General features: G+C 36.9%; 1 protein-coding gene across 1 annotated transcript; it reads left to right on the top strand.

Moving 5' to 3' along the window:
* The first annotated feature begins 245 nt into the window (after positions 1 to 245).
* LOC134660666 (dual specificity protein phosphatase CDC14B-like) lies at positions 246 to 27,409 on the top strand. The gene is made up of 14 exons (XM_063516443.1): positions 246 to 724; positions 1,430 to 1,605; positions 1,696 to 1,840; positions 5,530 to 5,659; positions 7,318 to 7,443; positions 8,033 to 8,085; positions 10,786 to 10,979; positions 15,252 to 15,330; positions 19,701 to 19,845; positions 20,170 to 20,259; positions 20,813 to 20,963; positions 21,174 to 21,410; positions 24,311 to 24,474; positions 27,362 to 27,409. The coding sequence occupies exons 1-14, from the start codon at positions 345 to 347 to the stop codon at positions 27,407 to 27,409; spliced, it is 2,118 nt and encodes a 705-aa protein (XP_063372513.1). The 5' UTR covers positions 246 to 344.

Genomic DNA, 27,409 nt, shown 5'->3' with positions numbered 1-27,409 from the left:
ATTGTGTTCTCGTATAATGCAATCGAATTTCGTATAATTGCAGGCACTGAATCGTATAATAAAAAAATCTGTACTGGCAGCCCTGGTATGATTCTCTCTATGTTTGAAATGAGACAGTCCTTTGACAAACTATAGAAACAGAGTTACAATATTACTGGCGATATACAGGGCATTATTACCGTATTCCCACCTAACTTTTTTCAATAAATGCCTGTCATATAATGTCACGTGTAGGTACAACTGTTTGTAAATTTGTTATATCTCAGTGGCATTTGGCTGGATATTTTATTTTTCTTATAAAATGTATTTTATAATAACTTCAAACAAAACTTTGCTATTGCAAGATGTCGCGTGGTAGCGAGTTTGTGTTTAAGACAGAGTATATTAAAAACATATTATATTTTGCCAGTTTGAAAAATGATGAAAAAATCAAAAGTAGGCCAGATACACATTATTTTAGTATCGATAACGAACTAGTTTATGAAAATTACTTCTCAGACTTCGGCCCCCTTAACCTTGGTTGTGTTTATAAATACTGTAAATTGTTGAATGAAAAATTGAAACTATTTTTGAACAATCAAGCTATTGTGCACTACACGTCGTCAGATCCGAGGAAAACGGCCAATGCAGCCTTTCTCATGGGCTGTTACGGAATACTGCTCTTGGGCTTATCTCCGAAAGACGCCTTGAAGCCTCTTACGATGAATGGATCAATTACTTACCGGTTTGTACCTATACAGTTTACTCGTAGTTATTGAATTGTATTGTTTGTACCTTTTACCGGTCACTGTACCCTAGTGGGTAGCGAACATGTCTGCCAAGCTGCATGAACACCACCTGGGTTTGAATACCGGTAATCTAAGGAAAGTATATTGTAAGGATTCAAATCTGTAGGTACCAGCTAAACAAAGATATTCCAACTCCAAAAATTACGCTTATCTTCCAAAACTCGTAACGTTTTACAAGAAAAGAACTGACAGCACAAAATAGGTGTAATGTCATCGTTATTTTATAGTTTTTATTAGCAGTTCAACTTCACTAAATGTCGTTTTCAAGTCGTAACACACCACCGCACCGCGACCTTGTTATACTTATGGTTTTAATTTCAACTGGATACCTCCACGCGTTCCCGGATAATGGGTCTTGACTCTTGACAGACAGCCGAACGGGCAAAGTGATCCTATAAGGGTTTCGTTTTTTTCTTTCGAGATACAGAACCCTAAAAACAACCAAATCACTAGGCGCGCGTGTGACTAATAAACTAATAATATTTGAAGAATTTCCTCTATTTCTTCAGAATCCCGTCATCATAAACTGATGACAATGGGACCATCGAGACTATTCGGGACCAACTATGAAGTACATTCTTAACACGTCGTAAACGTGCCGATAATATCTCACAACTGCTATTAATTATTTTCTGTTCAAGACCTTTTCAAGATGCATCTGACGGGGATTCTATTTTTACAATAACTATACTAGATTGCCTTAAGGCCATCAAGAAAGCTCGGGACTTGGGATTCTTCAACTTAAAAGATTTTAATTACGACGATTATAATCGACTGGACAAGATAGCAGGAGGTGATCTAAATTGGATAGTTCCAGGTAAACGAACAATTAAAACTTGTTAATGATATTGATATAAAAGTTATAGGTACCATTAACTTTTAATATCCTATTCATTGTGATTTTCAGGAAAATTTTTAGCTTTCATTGGACCGGTTGATGTCGACTACAGCGTAAATCTATACCATCCACCTGAAATTTATATGAATTATTTTCTAGAGAATGATGTCAAAATGGTTATCAGATTGAACAAGAAACTTTATGATGGAGATGTGTGAGTTGGTATTTATGAATAAAGGCATTTTGCTCGGGTTTAGCCCTCTTAGAGTAAAACTGTATTTAGCGATCTTATAAGTACCTAGTGCAGGGGTAGGCGTTTGATCTAAGTCTATTTTAGTAATAAGTATCATAAGGCGTGTTAGGCATGATTTGCGAGTGAGATCGAGATTCATTGTCAACAATGGGGTATTTGACTACTAGTCAAATCAGTTTCTTTTTTCGAATTGTCAAAACGATTTTACTACTATGAAACTCTAGCTTGTGACGTCACAATCAAATTACATACTCTTTATAGTTTTATACGGGTTTTAAAATAGAATTTGTGTCTAAAAATAACTGCAGTGTATGTGTTACTAATAGTTTCTATTAATCTTCTGGTGCTTTATTTCATGCATGGTGTAAAATAATTTATTTTAAATACAGTCAAATACCCTACTATGCTGCGATATTTGCGAATAACAGTCGCATAAAGCGAAGTGTATTGATGCAAGCAGCACAGTACTTATACATAATAATATACCTAGTGCCTCTATAAGGACTGTGTACTTACAGAATATAGATGGACGGAATATGAAGTCCCTTAAGTTTGCGCTTCCACAATTTTATTAAGTATTTCAGCTATGAAAAGTTTTGTACAGTCGCCATCAGATACATCGGAGCGGCCAAGGTGTTCACAATATCTGAACGCCCTGACAATAGAGGCGTGTTCAGATATATGTGAGAGCTTTAGCCGCTCCGATATATCTGATGGCGACTGTACCAGGACAATCAAGAGACGACATGACTTAGGTTGACTATAGTACATTGTTGCCGAGGGATGGAAAGAAAGGTATTTTCTGACGAGGTAGGTACCTAGATGCCAAAGTCCGAGTCGGAAAATCCCAGTTTCCATTGAGGTATACATAGTAGTGCACTGCCTTATGGGAATATAGTTCAGATCCGGAAACCGCTACCAACTTTTAGTATATTGTTGGGCATGGTATTGGGTCTCCAAAACTGCCGGGAGACAGTGGCGCCGGCCATCTACTTCAGCGGAATGACGTCATCAAAATGACTCCCGCCTCGTTGCGAATATTGCATGTTGCATCCAAAATATGCATTGCACATACACGTGTGGGGTATTAAATGAAAGCCAATTAAATATACTATATTTAATTTATACACTGTGTACCAAAATATACAACAGTTTAAGAGCAATTCACAAAGAAATCAAAATGATGTAAAAAAATATTCGATTATTTGGGTTTCACAACCAAACCAAAAGTCGGACGTTAAAGCAATGTACTATAACATTAAAGATGACGTCTCAAGCGTTACATATATATCAAACATTTTTAAATCTGATCAAAATTGTGGAAATTATGCATCAAAATGTAGGTATTCGCTAGAACAAATGCCTTAAAGTTTAAAAAATCAAAATTGGTCATTTGCAGGACAATCCGCATAAGCTCCTAGTATGTTATTAGCAATATAAATAGGATCATAAAACTGCTGGGAGACAATCTCTACAGTGCCTTAGTGATAAATAATGGCGTCATACATTAGGCGAAATTACTGAACTGATTTTGATAAACGAGGTGTCAATCTGTTCTACTTTGTACCCCAAGTGACAAAAAGCTAAATTTTAACCGACTTTCAAAGGAGGAGATTATGAAGGAAAAGAAATCGTTATTTTGCATATTTATCAAGCAAATTCATTTTATTAATTATTATTCCAGTCAAAAATGTCATTTTCATGTATTTTATTTAATGTCCTTCCATTTAATACCGGATAATTAGGACTACTCTTTACATAATATGAGCGCATTGAGGTAGAATTGTTGGCGCGCTCTAGTTTTTTTTGTACAACTTCCACAGTTTTTATCGGAAATTTAAAATTTAAGCTGTGACCTATAGTCCAATAACTGGTGTCTTTAATATTATATACAAAATTGTTATGACGTTTTTAGTTGAGCTATAAAATATATAAACACGAACTTTTTTCAAAAAAAGTGTTATTTCTTTGGTTGTAGCTCCTAAAATATACAATTTTTTTTATAAATAATGTATTAACGAATCATAGTATATTTAATCATCTTTCGTTTGATGTAGCACACGTGTATGTATGACTCATGGTATAGTTATAATTTAGATTTTGCAAATTTCGGCAGTGGTCACATGTATGACGCCATTATTTATCACCAAGGCACTGTAGAGATTGTCTCCCAGCAGTTTTATGATCCTATTTATATTGCTAAAGTAATAACATACTAGGAGCTTAGCTGTCTGATATATATGTAACGCTTGAGAAGTCATCTTTAATGTTCTAGAACATTGCTTTAACGTCCGACTTTTGGTTTGGTTGTGAAACCCAAATAATCGAATATTTTTTACATCATTTTGATTTCTTTGTGAATTGCTCTTAAATTGTTGTATATTTTGGTACACAGTGTATGAATTAAATATAGTATATTTAATTGGCTTTCATGTAATACCCCACACGTGTATGTGCAATGCATATTTTGGGAGCAATATGCAATATTCGCAACGAGGCGGGAGTCATTTTGATGACGTCATTCCGCTGAAGTAGATGGCGGGCGCCGCTGTCTCCCGGCAGTTTTGGAGACCCAATGCCATGCCCAACAACATACTAAAAGTTGGTAGCGGTTTCCGGATCTGAACTATCTCTTCGACCGTTTCCCATAAGGCATAGTACTATAGTGCTTTTCTCAAATTATGTGAGGAAATCAAACCAATTCAATTTAGTAAAGCGTATTTCATAAGGGGTAAAGTGACGCGAATACAATCCAATAAAATAACGCATTTAATACTCAGTAGGTACCTATTGTACATTTGAGCATTGAGTATATGCCCCACAATGTAGGTGGCTTCTTAGTTTTCGCTTGGCCACAGAAATACGCTAAAAAAACACCTAAGGTGTTTCTTGCGTTTTGGCTGTCCTTCCATATAATTTGACATATTTGTCTGGTTGAACGAATGGTTTCAGTTGGCTGAATGCAACTTTTAATTTATATGCAAGCGGAATAAAATGGGATTTCATACGATTAAGTATTTTATTCCTAGAAGTAAAATGTTACTATGGAAACCCATTTTATTCCGCTGTGTTTTCCTATATTTGAAAAGATAAAAATTGAGCATTTTGCGTTTTCAATTTACGAACAATACTTATGCGACCATTTCCGAGCATGTTTGAGAAAAATATTTAAGCCTTTATAAGGCACAGGGAACTGAGGGAATATATTTCCCACATGATTTTGGACTTCGTTTCAAAGTGATAGGGTTCAAGTTCGCATGATTTCTGTCACCCTTATGCCTTATTTATGGTTAAAGCCAAGTTACCAAGATCGCCCCGAGAAAAGGTTTTTCACATACCGTGCAGTTTGCAACATACCTAATGTCAGTTTGTAGACAGGCAATTGGAAAGGATGATTGTTTGTCTGTCTTGTTATTGGTTCCAATCCCTGCTGCTGCGGGCGCTGCGGCCCTGTTGCACCATTAATAGTTAGGTACCTAATTATCCGAAATGTTGAAAATCTGCCACCGAAATTATATGGTTCTCACTAAGGTTATGATTATGACATCAAAGTGATAGACAGTATCAACTACCTACTTGAACGTATGATTACTTCTGTTATTTGTTTTATTCACAATTGAATACAATTATAACAATTGTATGACGTGTAGGTTCACCCAAGTCGGTATCGCCCACCAGGACCTGTTCTTCTCAGACGGTTCGTGCCCGCCGCGACACATCCTATTCAAGTTCCTCCAGATCAGCGAGGCCACTGCTGGAGCTATCGCCGTGCACTGCAAGGTTACGGGTTTATTATCTAAAGCCACCTGCTGGCTATTGTTCGGCTTAGGTATAGCTTGAATTGACTAGTCGTATGATTATCGAAGTTCTCTTCAACTTTATGATGTAATCTGCTTTCAAGCTAACGTGGTAATTTACATAACACAACTATGTGTAGGTACTTACCGCGAGTATTTGTTTTTATGGGTTTTCGATATTGTGGTTGTGGCCCGGTGCTAAACTATTTACACTCCGATAACTGCAGAAGTGCTGTGAGTTTTAATTGTGGTCTACGCTTACCGCAGTGCACCTACATATATATATTTATATTATAAAGGGAGTGGCAGATTAGGTTCACCTGTATCATTCGCTAGGGCAGACCCAGGAGATGTAGGTACCTACCTACCGTCTGATCCTTCCTGATTAGGGCTTGCAATTCGAATTAGTCGAATATTCGACCTGTTTTGATATTCGAATATTCGGCCGCTCAGGTTTCGAATATTCGAATATTTTTTATTACTATAAAAAAATCTATGTCTATGTTCGCTGTAGTTACAGTTTCTGTGTCTTGGAGGATATAATCAATCGGAGACGCCATGTCTGTAATTTTCTGTACAAAACAGTCTGCCGATTTTTGCGGGGGAGGGGAACGTCAAATGTATGCGTAACGTAAAAATAGCCATGTCAGATAAACGTCAGTCCATACATTGTGTATGACCGTTGGCCGCCTATTTTCGACAGAGGGGAAAGCCTGTTAATGGCTACTCCGTTTAGTTGTATCCTCCAAGTTCTGTGTGTTTTACGGGTATTTACAGTGAATGAGGAACGGTAGGTACCCAAATACGAAGGAAATAATATTTTTAGTGTATTCCTCTCGATAGACTTCGTGAATACAGTGAAACCTAACTCAATTTAAAAGAAAACGAAATCAAAAAGTATGTTATTTTTACGGTGCGTAAGTTTTAAGTTAAAGGGTCATTCTGTTTATTCAGTACAAGCGTACGTTAAGCGAATTTTTGAAGTCTAAACCTTGCCACTTATCGCAATTCTCAAATTTAATCATACCAATCCTGCCCAACTTGGTAATCTAACCATGCACCTTTAGCTGACGAATAATCCACCCAGTCCTCAACTAACTTTTTCCCTTAAATAATCCAATATTATATAATTAGCCGACCATTAGGAATAATAACTTGCCAAAACAAATAAAGTCAATAAAGATTCAAAATACAATGAAATTAAAGGCCTCTGAGTGATTACAAGTTAATTTAAATCGGAAAATAATTACCTACTAAAAAATATCTTGTGTTTGGATGGTTAAAGTTATATTATTTCACGCAACGACGCATTTATAATAAGTTTTATCTAGAAATATTAAATAGGTACGTCTAATTTTGGCGTTTTACTTGTTTTTATAAATGAGGGCATCTTATAAATAGTAGGATGATAAAATTAGTCAATTAAGTGGATTTCTGCCAAATATCCTTAGTTTTAGCAATATGTGAAAAAAGCTTTTGAATAAAACGATAATAAACCGATTTCTCGTTCCTTTTCTTATTTTTTATAATATTCGAATAATTATTCGAATACGTCGTCAGAAAAAGTCGAATATTCGAATATCTGAAAGTTTCGAATATTTGCAAGCCCTATTCCTGATATCTGACTTAGGATTTGTTTAGGCAGGTCTAGGGCGCACGGGGTCACTGATCGGCAGTTACTTGATCAAACACTACCGGATGACCGCGCGCGAAGCGATCGGATGGATGAGGGTATGCAGACCGGGCTCGGTCATCGGCCATCAACAGGTGACTAATTATATGTAGAATGTAAATTTCATCACACTTATCACCCTCTGACTTCGTTAGCTCTATTTAAATATTACTTACCACACAAACTAAGTTTTTAGTAATATTACGCGGCCTTCGTAGCCGAAACCAACGCCGAATAAGTCTAGCGCTAGCGGTTCGCCAAAAAACGCTGCAATCAGTGTATTCATTTGCATGCCATTTGAATCAATTTGACCCGAAGCATAAAAAAAGGAGTTACGTCATCTTTTTTTGTATGGAATAATATTATTTTTGTTTAGAAACCTATCGTGTGTGGTATTAAACGAAAGGGCTTTCCTGAGCCGATTCTAAAAATATGTCACATCATTACATTTTTTTAAATTATAATCAAAATGATTTTGCAAACATACCAAGTTTGGGCAAGTTTTTATACAAAAAAAAATTACATCATAACTCCTCGTTTTTTTAGTGCTTCGGATCAAATTGATTTAAATGGCGTAAAGATCAATAATAGGTACCGATTTTCATACCTTGTAACACCATTTGCAGCATTTTACTGAATTTCGCGGTGTACCGCTATCACTAGTCTTAATGTGGTGTATTACAGGAATGGTTAGAGCAACTAGAATCTTGGCTGACAAAGCAAGGAAACATCTACAGGTAAATATATATATATTTTGCATTTAAGTACTTCAGCCGGGCTAGCACATGATTGGCGCGACAGTATCTCGCGACGAGACAGACTATCTGTCTTTTTCTATGTTAATAAAAGGGGTGGAGTCGCTGATGACTAGAGTCGCCGGCACTGTTTGTTGAAAAATTGTCCAGCTATGCTTGCAGAATTCGCCTAAATAAACAGATGCTAAATAATATCGCAGTGTTACAGTAACACTGTTACTTAGGTCAAGAAATGAAAAATATCCCAAGATTAAAATTGTTTAATTAAAATGTTTTGTTTAATCTGTGCCTAAAGCCCTAACTGTACCTACCCAGGGCCGGATGAAGCATGTCGGGGCCCCTAGGCAGTGCAATGCTCGGGGCCCCCTTACAGTCAATTCTACATACATAATGTTCAGTTGTTCAGTACAAGGATGTAAGTTTGCGATTTTAATTTCAACCTTCAGGTGTCAGTTCAGCCGATCTGAACATGCCAAGCGATATCTTTTTCGCTCTTATTGCGTGGACATAAAGCTTTTTTCTATCAGTTTTTGCCGATTCCTTTTTGCGTCAAGTGTGGGGAGAGCCCTTTTTTTCTCAATAGGTAGTTAAATATTTTGCCAGGCTGAACAGCGATTGTCCGACCATAAAACCATACGCCGAGCCACATGATTAAAATTAACCTAATAATATAGACTTTCCATGTATAAATGAAACTTCATTCACCAGTCAAGCTAGCATGTAGGTACAGAGTGAACCTGAAAAGCAGCAAAAAACGCGAGCCCAGCGAGCGCGAAATTTTTTGTGAAATAATTGTGAAAGCGTGTTAAAAAGGCCGGGCCGGGCCTAAAAATCCGAAGTTCCCCAGTGAGGCGTGCTTTCATGCGAGTTCAAAGCCGTGTTTCAGGATAAGCTCAACTAGAGCGCAGACGCTAACCAATGTCCATTGTATTAAAAAGCGAGGCCGCAGGCCGAGCTTGGCGCAGCGAGGCCAAAGGCTAAGCTGAAGAAGAGGAAATTTGGAAGACAAACCAAAAATTGAGGTAAAAAGTGAGGCTGAAAGTCGAGCTCAGCAATCTCCACATTTTCTTTCATTTTCATTGACTTTCCATTGATGAGGTTTTAGGCCCTCGAGAGCCTGAAATTCGGGCTCGACATTAAAGACTTTAAAAGTTATAAAATAACATAATTTAGGTTCATAATCATTTAATGTTTCTGTGTCTGAGAAACTGATATTGGACATTAGGTATGAGTAGGTACCATACAATTTTTTTTATTGAATTTTGGCTATTTGGAAGAAAAATTTTTTTACGAGCGCGGGGCTCCGGGGCCCCCTAGCCGAGGCGGGGCCCATAGGCAGTTGCCACTCTGCCTTAGGGTTAATCCGGCCCTGTACCTACCTATAGTAACGGCACCAGTCATGGCCGTCATGGGACATTTTAGAGGAAATTTGGAGTATTTGTGATATTTCCGTGATACATGTAAAAGTTCTAGCGCTTAGCATGTTAAAAGATGAATATCCTATCCTTCTTTCATGTTTCAGGCGTGTTATATCAAAGATACTGCAATTCGTTTCCACATACTTAACAAATTAAAACTACGTTTTTTTTCTCCAGTCATGGACACCAAAGCTCCAGTAATGGAATCCCGGTAATGGACGTGGATCCAGTAATGGGCCCCCTATAATGGACATACCCTATCAGTATAAGATATTGGAATAGGGAATAAGTTTTTTGGAAAAAAACTAGTTTTTAGTAATTTCTGGTATATAAGCTTTTATGTAAGAATGTATTTTTCTTTCCACAGCCAACTAATACTCATCGAGACAATGCTAACAAACTCAAACACAATTAGGTCGCGTTTATCACAGAGTTCCCATGGCCACCTCCTGTCTCCATCATGAGATCAGGTCCATGTTATCATAATATTGCATTGTCATCCGATTTGCATACGTATCCAAAATTTCAACTCAATCGGAAATCCGAAAGTGGCTCAAATTCAACTTCCAAGATTTGAACCACACTAACTAGCATACAAACTAATAGGGCAAGTAAAATAAAATTTTGTAAAAACGATTTTAATTTATCCGAAATCCGAGGAGACCTCCTGACATAAGTAATTCGTAACTACATTATACTTCTGTATTGTTTAAACATGCCATGGCGGCAAGCATCATTATGTAAATTGTCCCATCATAGGAGGTATGCAGTTTTACAGCTCCTATAATGGGATTGGCTAAAATTTACCTATACATCTCTAGAGTCACAACATAGTGTGTTGTATACCTTATCTGATGGTAAATGCAATTAACAAAACACATTCTAGTTAACACCAAGTAATAATTAATTACAATTTAATATATGAACTCGCCTCTCTTAGCGAAGTTGTTAAGAATTCTTACTGGTTATTTTTTTCATTGACACGACAACTTTTGGGTTGACGCCAATTTCTTAAAAAGTAACCGAAATTAATAAAAAGTCTAACTTAAACAGCTCTATGACTCTTATTTATGGTAAAATATTGCCAGTGTTTATAAGTAAACTTCTTTTAGATACTTATTTTAGAGGATTTGTGGTTTTATGTATCCCACTACCGGTTCCACGTCCATTATAGGGGTGTTTACTATATAGATACGATACGAATAGTAGCTTCGAATTGTCTAATTTTGTAATAATATCTTAACCTTAATGAAGTTTGTGATAGGAAAAAGTGCTTTAATGATGAGGATCGTATTCCGGTGCACAAGTACGGAGTGTATTCGATTGCCGAAAAGGCCGTAAAAGGGACAACCGGCACAAAGATTTTATCGAAACGCAATCCGTCAAGTCCGCCGCCGCCCGTCCAGTGGCACATGCGCTGCGCGCCACCAAGGCCCCGGGCTTCCAAAGTTCGAGAAGGTAAATATATGGGTCATTCCTGAAAAATCGCGTTCTCCTGGCTATACCTATTCGCGCCAAATTCTCAGGAGATTCGGATTTATTAGCATCTCATTTTTGGTGACTGTTTAACCGGTGCCAAGTTCCATCTACAACCAAAACTGCTTAACGGCTTAGCGGAATTTCCCGGGAATTTGCAAACGGGTATAGCCAGGGGATGAGATTGTTGAATGACTCTACAGGAAATCAGGTCCGGGTTTTGTTTGGTTTGGGTATTACTGGTATTAGTGTTTAGTATGAGTTTCTCATGAGTTTATACATTTGCTACTAAACGCAAGTACTATCTCGGACGATCGATACCTATTCGAAATGTCATCGTTTTCAATTGTTTGGTGGATTTTTAAATATAATGTCCGCGTTACAACAACGCTGTTAGCGATTATTGTATTTTACAAAAAAAAATAACTATGCCATTCAGTTTCCTTAAATGCACCCACTTTTAGCCATACCCCGAAGTATTAAAGTTTTAGAATTTTAATATTAAAAAGTAATAAAGTTTTTAACCTTTTGAACGCCAAGAACACCCAAAGTCGTCGTTACTAGTCGTGCCCTAGGGGCAACTATAGGTGTTATGAGTATGACGTTCCACTGGTACGCTGTTAAACTAACCTCCTCACTTTCATTTCAAGTAAGGTTTACGTTAGCTCGCTTGCGCCCGGGTCATTATGGCTCCTTTACACGATGGCCCAGCGCCGGCCACTCCAAGGGACGCATTTATGCGTTAGAGGGAGCAAGTGATATTGCTATCTCATTCTACCGCATGGCTGCGTCCCTTGGAGTGGCCGGCGCTGGCCCATCGTGTAGAGGAGCCATTATTTGATTTGGTGTAAATTGGCATGTCAACGGTAAAAATCTGAAAAATCTTTAATTTAGGTATTTGTTTGCCCATAATCAATGTTTAGGATGCAAGGATTTTGAAAAACGTTTTGGTGCCTTTCTGTGAAACTTATCTCCTAAGATATAAACCTCGGAATTTTAAAGTGTCATGGTGATGACATTTTATGTGATTAGTTCATACTAATACATGGTAATGACAAATTATCATTTTAACCTTATAAATAATAATGTATTTTTTCTCACTTTAAGTGAAATATTATAGTACATATATGAATAAAATACAAAATAATAATAATATCTCTCCTTCGGCAGATCCTGTTAAAAGTGAACATAAACAATAAAATAAGTTTTTGGCAAACATTTAATTTTTGGTACAAGCTTTTATCGCTGACTGTATTTTTCTTACGACAGACAACTAATACTCATCGAGACAATTCTAAAAACCCCTAACACAATTAGGTTGCGTTGTTTCATCACAGAGTTCCTATGGCCACCTCCTGTCTCCATCATCAAATCAGTTCGACAGTACCATATTATTGTATTGTCATCAGAACTACATACAGCTGCCAATTTTCATGACGCTACGATCCTTGGAAGATGGTTAAATTAGTTACCTTAGATTCCATTACATAGTTACATACAGGTCGACCTAATAAAAGCTTGTTAAAAAGGGTTCCATGTCCTTACCGTGGAGGAATAGTTATTACCGTGGTCGAAATATCCACGGTATTCCGTGGTAATGACTACCACGGTGATGACAAAAACTAACATTTTGTCTCATAACCCTGAACATAGTTAATGCTCCAGAACATTCTTCCAGTTACGTCATAACAATTCGAATAAGTCATCGTATCAAATAGGATTCGTATCAAAATGATTTCCACTTACCGAGAAATAAGACACACAGAACCTGACAAATTTTTTGAACGAAACCACGGTAATCGTCTTATTATTTGAAAATAAAATATATGGGGACACAAATGTTGAAGTGTGTTCCCACTGTCGATTACTAGGCGACGAAGGGCACGCGGGGGCAGCGGCAGGATCTCAACACTGCTTTCTATTGGTCAGCTATATGATGTGCTAGTAGCATCCACGGAATGACGGTACCGCGAGGGCCGGTAAAGTTCGATGGTGCCATTTAGTTCTGGAGGACACAATTTAATTTGTGCAATCAATAATGAATGTACTAACTAATATAGTTTTAGGCACTTAGTAAATTCTAGTCATAAATTTACATTTCAATTGACTTTTAGCTCATGTTTTGATGAAATCTGACCAAGCGACACGCGTTGGTAGTGACATTTTGACCCTTTGGAGCCTTAAAAAACCGGCCAAGTGCGAGTCGGACTCGCGCACGGAGGGTTCCGCACCATCAACAAAAAATAGAGCAAAACAAGCAAAAAAACGGCCACCCATCCAAGTACTGACCCCGCCCGACGTTGCTTAACTTCGGTCAAAAATCACGTTTGTTGTATGGGAGCCCCACTTAAATCTTTATTTTATTCTGTTTTTAGTATTTGTTGTTATAGCGGCAACAGAAATACATCATCTGTGAAAATTTCAACTATCTATCACGGTTCGTGAGATACAGCCTGGTGACAGACGGACGGACAGCAGAGTCTTAGTAATAGGGTCCCGTTTTTACCCTTTGGGTACGGAACCCTAAAAACATAGATCTTCTAAAGATATCGTGAAATGGAAAACGACATGTATAAATATTTTTTTATTTACTACTTATAATATAAGTATAAGACACGGTAAAGATCCAACTTCGTTTATTACCGAAAATAATGACCCAAATTAAATAATGACCCGGGTGACCTTGGGGTGTCAGTCACGTTTTTGTTTATAACGTAAAGCGTTCAAGGGGTTAATAAGTAAATATTATTTCAACATAACAATAACAAAGAGTACTCATCTACCTTTTACACGTAGGTACCCTTGTAACGTATGCGGAGTGAAATCTGGACAAATTTTTGAACATGTAGGTAAAAAGTAAACAGAAATTTAAAGTCTATAGGCGCGACTTTATTGATAAGAGGATAAGAGCGTGTCAAGATAATTTTGAACACCTCGCCCGCTTAGCAACTTCTGCTGCTGACTGTATAATTTCTAATAATTTTGCATCTTTTCTTCTTTCAAGAAAACTACCGCTAGAAAGTCTGGTTCAGGGTCTTCAGGGAAACATTTTAGGATTAGCTAGTTTTCTGGGAGAGATCCATTACAGAAAATGAAGCCCAGCTGAGTCACAAAATCTTACACAGAGGTCACGAGAACATTCAAATGTTGCAGTAAAACTGTTTAAAAATATCTTGAAGATATGGGCATCGGCAAACGTTCAAGACAAGTTAATATAAGCCCAGCACCGTCTCCGAAAATAACTCTTGAAAAAAAAACAACTGTTTTTACATTGTGGGATTTATGGGGATTAATCATGTCACTTAATTAAAATGGAAATTCATGGCAAGGTAACTATTATTTTGAGAACACCAATGGTCCAACGGACGAGAATGTGAAACATGTCGAGCATACGAAGTTTCCTGAGGAAGATAAATTTGTAACTAAAACAAATGCCAACATTTGTGTTATCAACACCGATAGCTTTAAAGTACCAATATCTGGGAGACCGAGCTTTGCTCGGAAAACATATAAAAATTCAAAAATGCACGTTATTACAAAGATAAAACCTAGCTAGATCGATTTTTCGTCCCCAAAAACACCCTCATAGCAAATTTCATTGAAATCGTTAGAGCCGTTTCCGAGATCCCCGAAATATATATATATATATATATATATAAATAAATAAATAAATATACAAGAATTTCTCGTTTAAAGGTATAAGATAAGATATAACTGCCGTAGAAAATCTCACATTTGAATAAACTTTATCTTGCATGTAACGTTTGTTCATTAAACAACATGAACATTTATAGAATTTATGGAAAATAACCTCGTTGTTTTGATTTAATACGACCATAGACCATATATGAATACGACATTGAATTTTGTCCACATTTCACTCCGCATACGTTAATTAATGTACCTGTATGTGTAAAATAATAATTGATGTTTTGTGCTGTATTTATTTGTAGTTTTAGTATATAAGTTAGTTTATAGGTATTTATTGTAAATTATTTATTTATATGTTAGAGACTTATTCAAAATTTTCATTTCATTTATTTGTTGTAAAATCATGTACATAAAATTAGAAAGGTGTTAAATAATCAAAATAATGTCGATTTAATAATTGAATTGTTAGTTAATAAATACGTTTGTATTACAGGCATTAATGTACCTACATAATATTTTTTTATCAAGTAATCCCAAGGACCAAATATTTCTCCCTTGTCTAGTCTTGGGTATGTTTTTATGAGAATTGTTTTTTTGTAACAGCCGTAAATAAGCCGCAGATGGGAAGCGATAGTAGCACGAAGTCGTCTAAGCACAGTTTTCAGAGGTGTTTCAGCAAAGGGTAAGCGTTTCTTTTTAAAAGAATTATGATCATATGAATTCTCATAAAAACACTATTATGCGGCGCCTAGCCTTGACTAATCTTGAAACTATGGTCCCATCCGGCAGGAAGCATGATACTTGGCATGAAATGCAGCATATTCAGCTACAAATTTAATTGGTAGTAGTAGTCTTAAATACTTGCTCTGAAACTATAAAGCAACATACGTGTAACATACTATGGTAAACGAAATATGTGGGGGACATATCTCCCTCAACATGGTTTAGGTTTAAGCTAAGAACCCGAACTATGATAGTTGTCTCCTTTTTATAATGATCGGTAGTACCACTACCCAGCACGAAAAGATGACTTACCCCCAGAAGATGAACGTTTGGCTTTAAAATCGAAATAAATAAATCCTGACGTACTTTACGGGCTAATTAGCCTAGGCTAGTATTATTTACTAAAACTAACTCTTCCCCGAGGTTAACATTTCAGTTCTAAGGCAATAACGTGAGTGGGCGCCGCGTACAATCGTACATGTTTCGCGCCAAAAACATAATTTGTATCCAAATCTTATAGTCGAGAGTGGAGGCCCTAAACGACGGCGTTGCATGAACAAATGATTTCCTTTGGCAGGATTGGTCCTTAGGACCCAAGGATGGATTTAAGAAGTGGAGCCGCCGAGATTCTTGATGTAAATTTTTAGGGGGGGGGGGCTCTCAACTTTATCTTGATATCTATATCATTTTTGTTACTACTTAAGCCAAGTTTGGTATCGTTTTCCTATAAATCGGGGATGCCGAATTCATTTATGATATCACAATGACACCATTCCGAAGTAAAAACACATAAAATACTAGCTGTTGCCCGCGACTTCGTACGCGTGGATTTGTATATTGGTGGTTGGTTATATATTCTACATTAGCTTAGAACATTATGCAGCAAGAGATTGCGGTAGGACGGTTAATCATTTCTTAATTATTAATATTATACAACGCATGAGACTTGTCTTTCACAACCTACGAAGTTTCAACCCCCTTAGAAGATTTACATGTCCTCTATTTAATAAAACCTACTACCTAACTACCTATTTACGAAGTTTCAAGTTCCTAGCTTTAAATAAAATTTGCACCGTAAGACGAACTTTCATCCCCTTTTTAACCCCCTTAGGGGTTGAATTTCCAAAAACGTTGCAATTACTTTTTTTGTAATCGGCTATTATGCCTTTCTAAGAAGTTTCAAAGCATTTGTAATGGATTCAAACATTCAACCCCTGTTTAACCCTGTTAGGGGATGAATTATACAAAACGCTGAAATTACTTTTCCTGTATTTTAATAATATCCCGAAATACAAAGATTCAAGTCCCGCGTTCGAAAAAATGTTTGATATCCATACAAACTTTCAACCCCTTTTTCACCACTTTAGGGGATGAATATTCAATAACGCTGAAATTAGTTTTCTTGTATTTTAATAACATATATTTTTACAAAGTTTCAAGTTCCTAGCTTAAAATAAAATTTGATCTCCATACAAACTTTCAACCCCTTTTTAACCCGTTAGGGGATGAATTTTACCAAACGCTGAAATAACTTTTCCTGTCTTCTAATAATATCTCCAAATTCAAGTCCCGCACTCTCAAAAATATTTGATATCCGTACAAATTTTTAACCCCATGTTTTACCACCTTGGGGGATGAATTTTTAAAAACGCTGAAATTTGTTTTCTTGTATCTTAATTAAATACCTATTTGCAAAGTTTCAAGTTCCTAGCTTAAAATAAAATTTGCACCCTAAGACGAACTTTCATCCCCTTTTTAACCCCCTTAGGGGTTGAATTTCCAAAAACTTTGCAATTACTTTTTTTTGTAATCGGCTATTATGCCTTTCTAAGAAAACTTTCAACCCCTGTTTAACCCTGTTAGGGGATGAATTTTACAAAACGCTGAAATTACTCTTCCTGTATTTTAATAATATCCCCAAATACAAAGATTCAAGTCCCGCACTCTCAAAAATATTTGATCTCCGTACAAATTTTCAACCCCTTTTTTACCACCTTGGGGGATGAATTTTTAAAAACGCTGAAATTCGTTTTCTTGTTTTTTAATTTAATACCTTCTTACGAAGTTTCAAGGTCCTAGCTTAAAATAAAATTTGCACCCCAGGACAAAGTTTCATGCCCTTTTTTACCCCCTTAGAGGTTGAATTACCTAAAACGTCGCAAATACTTTTTTTTGTCATCGGCTACTATGCCTTTCTAAGAAGTTTCAAAGCATTTGTAATGGATTCAAACTTTCAACCCCTTTTTAACCCTGTTAGGGGATGAACTTTCAAAAACGCTGAAATTACTTTTCCCGTCTTATAATAATATCCCCATATACAAAGTTTCAAGTCCAACACTCACAAAAATATTTGATCTCCATACAAACTTTCAACCCCTTTTTCGCCACCTTGGGGGATGAATTTTCGAAAACGCAGAAATTAATTTTCTTGTTTTTTAATATAGTACATTTTTACAAAGTTTCAAATTCCTCGCTTAAAATAAAACTTGCACCCCATACAACCTATCATCCCCCTTTTAACCCCCTTAGGGGTTGAATTTTTCAAAATCGCTTCTTATCTCTTGTACACTTTATAAATTCAACCTAGTGTGCAAATTTCAACTTTCTAGCTTTTGTAGTTTCGGCTCTGCGTTGATGAATCAGTCAGTCAGTCAGTCAGGACACTTGCATTTATATATATAGATAGATAGATGAAAAAAAAATACTTTTTTTAATCCCTCTTCACGCTTAAACTGCTGAACCAATTTTGTTGAAATTTGGTATAGAGATGGTTTGAGTCTCAGGGAAGAACATAGGATACCTACTTTAAATCTCACAAATAATCCCTTAAGGGTATAAAAAGGGAGGTGGAAATTTGTATGAAGATTCAATAATCGCTGAACCGATTTAGATAAAATTTGGTATAGAGATAGTTTGAGTCCCGGGGAAGAATAGGATAGTTTTTATTCCAAAAAAAACCCTTAAAAATGAAAGGTAAGGTGTAGGATTGTATGGGGAATCAATAAACGCTGAACCGATTTGGATGAATTCTGTCTACATCTTTGATTTAGTTGAAAATGATACTTACTAAACTTGACTTAGAACCTAAACTTAAAGAATCATTAACCTCAGACGTCGCAGACGCTTAAAAACCCCCCACCCCCCCACCTACATCAAAAATCTGGGTGGCTTCACGTCTTCCATCCTTGGGTCCTAGGGACCAATCCTGCCAAAGGAAATCTCTTGTTCATGAAACGCCGTGGTTGACCTTTTTATGCTCTGAGCACACTCGACTACGAGGTATATGATGATTTTCTTTTAAATATTAAAATATGAAAATTTTGTTGCTCAAGTTATGGTTCCAATATAGTGCTTATAAACCAATAGATGAGCGGTGTTCAACTTTTAGACAAACCTAGTTTTTTCAAATGCCGTTATAATTCTCCGGAAAAAGGTAGATACCTAACATTTTCATGTCTCCATCTGCTAAATAAGTACCTAGTTGATTTTTTTACCAAATTATGAACGTAACTTTTTATATCTAACACGGTTACTTTAAGGTTTGTTTGAGTTGGTTTATCTACTTCTACTCATGACCAAAACTTGAACGAAGAAAATTACTAGTTCAACTTTTAGCTTTTATTCCATTAAAAATTAAGACTTATAAAAACATTCAATTAATTCATTAAGTAGGTATCAAATAACGCATTACACCATTTGCTTTTGATTCCTGAAACTAAAGCAATCGCTGATTTCGTCGGGTGACAAGTAAAAGTCACTAAGTAATATCAAAAAATTAAAGTAACAATGCACTTTATTACACTTGTAACACGGTTTATTGTCCAATAATTTCAATGGTGTTAGTTATTAACTTTTACTTGTCACCCGACGTTTTGTCGCTGAATTTACCAATTTTGTTCGTTGTTCGAGAAAAACGCAAATGGACAGAATAGTCCCTATGACGGAATTAGCCACATTGACCTTAATGATAAGATATTTCGGAGTCGTTTAATCTCAACTTGAACTTGATATGTACATAGTTATTTAATTTCAGATTAAAATAAATTTTACTTGATACCTATATATGTTGAATCATGTAAACAAATTAAAGTTAATGTAAACGCGTTCTAACATGTAGAAAAAAAAATCTAAAGTTGGGGTGAATTGTTCATCTATTGGTGCCACTACCCTATCTACATATTTTTATGGGCAATATAATTTAAATTATCTCGTGAAGGCAAGGCATATTAAGTGCACATGTGCGTACAATACTATGTTAACTTTAGGTATAGGTACAGGTACCATCTATATTTTTCTATACAGGATAATAAGTGGATTCACTTTAAACAGAGACCAGAACGAACGGAGCCGAAGCACCACGCGGCGCGGCACAGAGTTCAGCGAGCGTTCCATGAACCCGTCTTCCTACGCTAACTCCAGATGCATGACCACGGTGAAAACCAACAGTAGTAGAGGCAGCACTAATCTCACCAATGTTAGTTTAACCTATTGATCTCCACTTATTGCTGTACATGACGATATTGACAACAAGACCTGTTTAAAATTACAACATGATAGTAGAGATGGTCTACTTTAATCGCCATACTTTTTCTACTGACAAAGTTGTTTTAAAGATTATAGTAGGTACATGATGTATCTAAGCATATTACCTACCATAAGATAATAATTTTAAAACCTAAATACCGTTTCGAATATTGGAGTAAATTAGGCACATTTTATACTATCTAAATCAAAAATAAAAATAACAAATGATGATAGTTTATCTACAAAATATTCAATGCTAGATTCGGTATTTCAGAATACAAATATATGCGTTAGAAATGTGCAAGCTTCACGTCCTATTAAACCCTCTCCATCGCCATCCAAAAAGACAGCAGCTGATAAAAAGGTAAATAACTAAAATCTAAAATGACAATGTTTCGAAGTGGTATTAAACACATTTAACTGATTTACAAGACCGAAGTGATCCCATAAGTGTACCGCGAACAAAGTTTTGTGCGGTACACTAAAAACCTGTGTAAACTATTCGAACTTCTAATAATTGTATTTACTTACCTATTTGAAACAAAATATACTAGTTTTACATTTATATTTAAGCATAGTTAGATTTTCAAGAACCTTATTACGTTTGGGTAAAAACAACCACCTATTCGGAAAAGAACTTTTTCACACCTCCTATTCAGAAAAGAGCTTTTTCTTCCCTGCTAGGAGGGATCAAAGTGGCACTTTTCTGTTCAAGCACACTATTTTTACATTTTTTTTGCGCATTATTTTTTTTTAGCTTAATTAATCTGTTTAAGCGTCAGATTGTGTCAACACTAAGATTTTTTTATTTTCCTCATACTTAGTTGATGTGGAAAGCAGTACCTATGTGTCACACGGTATCATTAATTCATATTTCCGCTATGTCTGCTTTTTTTAGGCTTTTAAAATGTTTCCAGAATACCTCTGCAAAGAGCAAAGAAGCAAATATTACCGCGAGTAGATACGAACGACTTAATAAATTATGCCATGCCCTCACTGTGACTCCGCATAATGCCAACAGAGTCATTTCCCGCGCCAACGAAAAGGACTCTGCAATGTACAGCACAGGTATTAATAACATTATAACCAATTTTAAACATTTTAAAATATAGTGTTTTTTTATAAAAAAAACAGTTTTGGTTTACAGTCAAGTGTAAATAGGTATATTGAAATTAATTTGAATACTTACCAGGGACTGAGAACGTGTCAGGAATATTGTGAGAGACAGCTACATCCTTTAGGTCATCTAATTTAAGTAAACTTAATTTGACAATACAGCTGCATCCCGCGGCTCAGTCCAGTCGAACCCGCGGCGCAGGCTCGGCCGCAGCCCGAGCCCCAGCCCCAGCCGCAGCCCGGGCCCCAGCCCCAGCTGCAGCCCGGGCCCTGGCTCCAGACCGGCGCGGGTGCTGGAGCACACGCGCGCCACAAACACACCGCGCATCAGCAGCGGAGGATTTCCCTCCAGAGATGACTCCAAGACTTCGTTGAGGAAAGCCCTGTCTAAGCTTAAATGTTAGTTTGACAAAAAAGCACATCGAATAGATCACGGACAGCGGAACTTCATTGCTGTCGTTCAAGTTCGACGTTTGATTTTGGATGCAATGACTACGCGTCCCTATTTAATCCAGGCTAGCTGAGGTCTTGTAGGGATAAACTTGTAGGCTCTCTAGCATTAAAAAAATAGTTTGTTATTTTCATGTTATGTTCATGGTTCACAGTTTTACACTCCCTCTAATAACGGTGTCACATTCTTATTTCTTGATTGAAAGGTATGTTGGGATAAGTGCAGACTATTTTTCACAGTTCATGTCGTTTCCTCAGTTTAGTAAGGATTTTTTTCTACTCCCGTACTTTTATTTGTCATTTAAAAGGTCGTACACACACCTTTAAACCCCTATGTTATAGTTGTCAAGACAAGTCTTTAGTCTATTCCCCAAAAAAGTATTTGTGCATACACGCAGTATCTTTTTGGTACTTTTACGATACTTCGTGTAATCACCACTTAAAAAATATTGTATAAAATACATTGTTGCCAACCTAATTTTAATTGTCATCTCTGACAGATGGGTACTAAGTGCATTGCTGCCAATTTACAAAATATTCATTAGGTTCTATAGTAGAAACAATAAAATTGCTTCAGAAGTCATAAACGCGCATGTGACACCCGTAATATAGCAAGATCCATAGACTACGAACACCGCTTAGCGTTGCTTGTTAGCCTCCATAGGCTACTGTGGCCAAAATCGAGAAAAAAACTGTCCAAAATTGTAATTTATTAACTAAGAGCAAGTACCAGGGCCTCATGAGTTACAAGAAGGTATGAAGGTACCTATCGCGATACCTTCATATTCGTACGCGACCCGGCCACCGCGCCCCGCACCCCACGGCCGGTTGGTCAGCGACACCTTCTTGTAACTCATGAGGCCCTGGTACTTGCTCTTAGTTAAATTACAATATCGCGGCTGCACGCGTGTATACTTTTGGTTTGTTTACCTACATATATGTCCTATATGATTCCACTTGTTTAAATTATTATTTTTGTTGAATGAAAAATATTTGTTAAATTTACAAATTTTATTCAAAGTAAGGGCTTGGTCGTAGAAAAAGTATTGTATGCAACGTTGTTTAACTGAGTCAAAAAATACTCGTGGCGTCTTTATTAACAATTTTCGGCTTCGCCTCAAATTGTTACTCACGCCACTCGCCTTTTTTGACCCCTCTTAAACAACGGTTGCATAAAATACTATTTCGAAAAGTTATGCTTATGTAACAAGCATACTAGAGTAGGCATCTCGAAGAAAATGTTTCCGCACCTCAATGAAGTGCCGACACTCCACTGCATTTAGTACGTCTCCGACTACTTATGAGATGCCAATGATGCCATAAAATGTCATTCAATAGAACTTGCTAACTATGTAAACAAACTGCCATACTAAAATTGACACTAAATGTCAATTTACTAGTAACTTTTGTATACATAATTAGCAAGTTCTATTGAATGACACTTTAGACATGTATCGAAAAGTTAAAAAAAAGGAAAAATGCCTTTGTGCGTAATAAAAATGTATTCTAATAATATCTACAACGTGTTACGTCAGCCACTGAAAGTCATTATATAGGAAATACTGAGCGACTTTTACTATGGGACCAGTCTCGAAATTGCGAAAAGAAAATCGACACTCCCATACAAGATATTAACATCAGCCAGCCAAAATGTATGGGAGAGTCAATTTTTGTTTCGCGATTTCGGTATTGGTCCCATAATAGTAAAAGATGCTCAGTATGACCTATACAACGTGTACCCATCTCACTTTCAGTGGCTGGTGTAACAAGTTGTATGCATAAACAAATTAACACAAAGGCAAGATACCTATCTGCCGTCAGGCACGTCATAATTTTTTTTTTTAATAAACGCGTTGTTAGTTAATATAAATTTTAGTTCGACTTGGAGAATATACCTACACATACCAATCTACGAAAAAAAAGAAAGCTGATAAAAGTTATTCCGTCTCTTGTAAAATGTTAATTCTTTGGCTGATCTTAGATTAACTCTGCCACAATGCCAAACTATTAAATTCAGTTAAACCCGTTGCTTAAAATGTATGCGACTGATAAGGTAGTAAAAAAACCGGTCAAGTGCGAGTCGGACTCGCGCACGGAGGGTTCCGCACCATCAACAAAAATAGGGCAAAAAAATCGTGTTTGTTGTATGGGAGCCCCCCTTTAATATTTATTTTATTTTATTTTTAGTATTTGTTGTTATACAACAGAGATACATCATTTGTGAAAATTTCAACTGTCTAGCTATCGGGGTTCATGAGATACAACCTGGTGACAGACGGATGGACGGACAGCGAAGTCTTAGTAATAGGGTCCCGTTTTTTACATCCGCTTCCGCGGATGTCAAAAAATCGGCATCCACAACATCCCTGGTCCCTATGACGGAATTAACCACATTGACTGAATTATCCGTATTTATCCCAGATCCGCACTTATCGCAATAACCTAACTGTTTAGTAGTTAAGTTATGATGTATTTTGTTTTCTTTTAGTTAGTAGGTATTAGGTACCTATAAGTAGGTATTTAGTTGATATTTATTTCAAAATAATCCGTTAAGATATTTGCGGGAACAGTAAAATCTATCTATCTATCTAATCTAATACCTTTAAACGAGCAATTCTTGTTTATATATATATATATTTCGGGGATCTCGGAAACGGCTCTAACGATTTCGATGAAATTTACTATAGGGGGGTTTTCGGGGGCGAGAAATCGATCTAGCTAGGACTTATCTCTGGGAAAACGCGCATTTTCGAGTTTTTATATGTTTTCCGAGCGAAGCTCGGTCACCCAGATATTATACATAATGAGCGGACTTGTTGGTTATTGTCAAGTGTTGCCAGTGTTTGCAGGTGTAGCCGGTCCGAGGGACGGGTCGGTCGGCGGGCACTCGGTGGGCGCGGCCTCGCTGGGCGCGCGTCGCAAGGCGCCCGCGCCCATGCTGCAGCGCTCGCCACGCGTGCGCTCCGACGAGCGGACCGTCGCCACGCAGGGAGACGTGCTCAATAGCATAAAAGTAATACATTAATTTATAATAGTTATTTTAACAATTTAGCTTTTGCTGCAAGTGTTAATTTTGAGTCCGGAAAGATTTTCTAATTATATTCTAATAAGAATTTATAATTAGGATCGAAGCGTAGCGAGCTAGCGAGGGACAATAAAAAATCGTCTCATATTTTCACCTCTGCAGTAAGAACATATATAAGAAGGAAAAATACAATCCATACTCAATATTAACAATGCGAAAGTGTGTCTGTCTGTGTGTTACCTCTTCACGCTTAAACCGCTGAACGGCTCCTCAGGTCCATATAACTTGCCTAGTTCCTAAGAGTAGGAAGAAATATAGCATAGATTGGACCTAGGGATCCAACCCTTTCCCCTCCCTTTTTGGGGGGTAGGCAAGGTACGATCTCGTGGCTTCCGGACCAAATCAGCTTTGTTTGACCTTAGGAACAATCGTGCCAAGCGGCATCGCCTGAGACAAAAGTGCATACTCACAGCACTCACTTTGCCTTAGAATTTAATTTCAAAAAATTACATTTTTGAAAGGCTTTATCTCAGAAACTATTCAATCTACAGAGATCAAGTGTCATATTGTAGCAAATTTAGTCTTATTTAAAAACGCCCTGAAAAGGTACTATCAAAAACTAGTCTTTTAGGGTTATAATCGCCCAAATCTAAAAGAAAACCGAAATTTTCGCGGTATTTTCGATTTTTGACAAAGTTGAGTTCGGCGCTCGAGGTCACAAACTTGGATTATTAATTGGGCCAACATCATAAATAAGTCTGCAAAAAATCAGAACTACCGGATTTGACGCAAACACAAAATGTATAAATTTACTGTATTATATTCTAAAAATCGATTTTCGGTCAAGTCATCTCGGATATGGGTCTAATTGGTATCAACGCATTCAGTATGATGTCCTAAAGAAAATAAATAAACTACCCGACAAAAGCAGCTTTTTCTTTTCCATTAATACCTATATGTACAGTCAGCAGCAGAAGTTGCTAAGCGGGCGAGTTGTTCAAAATGATCTTGACGCGACTTTATTGTTAAGAGAATAAGAGCGTGTCAAGGTAATTTTGAACACCTTGGCCGCTAATCAACTTCTGCTGCTGACTGTACATACTAAAATATTTTAAGTTAAAATTTAGTTTCCTTTTAACTAAGTCATTATTTCGGTGGAATATAAAAAGATTTTGAATAAATATGGGCAGTTTAAAATGTTTAAATACCTACCTAGAATGCTACAAAAGTTTTTTTTGTCACCGGCCACACCTTTGTTTACATGAATTCCGTGTGAATTAAGATATATTGGTACCTAAGTATAGTACTGATTTAAACTTTCACGATTTTTACACATTATTAAATTATACAACGGGACTTAATCGCGTATCTAAGTTTTGTATGTATGTATAAACTCTTTATTGTACAAACACAAAACACAAATTTATGGCACAGGATAGGCAGTACAAAGGCGAACTTATCCCTTTAAGGGATTTTAGGGGTTTTAAGATTTACCTCCGACGTTTCGAGGACGGCGTTGTCCCCGTGGTCTCGGAGAAGCCTGGCTTAAGTTGACATCAGCATCGTCTAACGGCGTCTTAGATACGCGATTAAGTCCCGTTGTATAATTTAATAATGCCTAAGTATAGTATTTAGTAGGGATAAAAAAAACAAAAAAAAATCCTCTTCACGCTACAAACGCTGGACCGATTTAAAGTTTGGAGAGAAAGAAAGAAAGAGAGAGGGAAGGACATGGGGTACTTTTTATAAAAATCATCCCTTAAGGGTGTGAAAGGGGGGTTGGAAATTTGTATGGAGAATCAATAACCGCTGAACCGATTTAGATGAAATTTGGTATGCTCTACATCTTTGTTGTAGTTTAAAAATATACCAAACTTGGCTTAGTGCCTAAAACTTAAACAGTTATTAACCTTAGACGTCACTGAAGCTGATATGGAAAATTAACTTATGAAATGGGGAATGGGCTTTTTCTAAAATAAATATCGAAAACCCGATTCTTTCAAATCTGGACATTCTTGGGCTCATTCTACTCAGAATCGACAGCACTCCCCATCCTACCATTAAAAAAAGATGTCCCAAAATGTCCATTCCATTACGGCACGTTTTTAGTATGAGAAAAATTTTCACTTGTATGCAACGTGACGTAGAGGAATGTACAATTTTCATACAAAATTTTGGGACAATTTTTTTTATCATCAGGATTGAATATGCTAGTGATTCTGAGTTGAAAGAACCCAAAAACACCAGGATCTGGGAGAATCGGGTTTTCAATATTTATTTTAGAAAACGCCCGAATACGTTTGTATTGTAGAAACAGCGGGCCTACCGCGCTGCCCTCCTAAGGTAAAAGGCCGTATTTTCACATAGTGTTCTTTGAAAATACGGCCTTTTACCTTAGGAGGGCAGCGCGAACCACGTTCGACGTGTTTCCTCTAGGTCGCACTTGTAAATTCGTACGTAAGTGTGACAGGGAGGTAACACGTCGAACGTGGTTCGCGGTAGGCCCTCAGATGTCCACTATCGTCTTAATAATGTGTTGATATCGGTGTATTAGACGTAGTAACTATTTATTAATCTGTGGTATTAGGTAAATGTACCCATTGGTGTACGTCCCTTGAGCAAGAGGCGGGAAGAAGGAACAAATGCAACTACATACTCCCTTTTTCCCTGCTAGGGATTTGTCATAGGTACTTAAGTTATTAAATTAACATTAAAGGTTCCGTCACACAGGCGCGTTTTCCGGGCGGGGCGTGATCGTTTTATATGTAAAAGCGGCGCGATAGCTCACGCCGCGCCCGGAAAACGCGCCTGTGTGACGAAGCCTTTAATGCTTTGAGGCGTTGCTTTTTTTTAATAAACTATTTTCGTCTTTCAGATCCAGAGAAGGTTACTAAACAACTGCAAATGTGATGACAAGTGGTAA

The sequence above is a fragment of the Cydia amplana genome, chromosome Z (genome assembly GCF_948474715.1).
Source record: "Cydia amplana chromosome Z, ilCydAmpl1.1, whole genome shotgun sequence".
Classification (NCBI taxonomy): Eukaryota; Metazoa; Arthropoda; class Insecta; order Lepidoptera; family Tortricidae; genus Cydia; species Cydia amplana.
The sequence above is the reverse complement of the archived record's forward strand: the minus strand, read 5'-3'. Positions and strand labels throughout refer to the sequence as shown.

Bases quoted from the DNA above. Each gene is read 5' to 3' on its own strand.
- LOC134660666 (XM_063516443.1), top strand. From the start codon at position 345: ATGTCGCGTGGTAGCGAGTTTGTGTTTAAGACAGAGTATATTAAAAAC. The intron at 5,660-7,317 runs GTTACGGGTTTA...GGATTTGTTTAG, and splicing joins CTATCGCCGTGCACTGCAAG to GCAGGTCTAGGGCGCACGGG. The intron at 8,086-10,785 runs GTAAATATATAT...AGTTTGTGATAG, and splicing joins AAGCAAGGAAACATCTACAG to GAAAAAGTGCTTTAATGATG.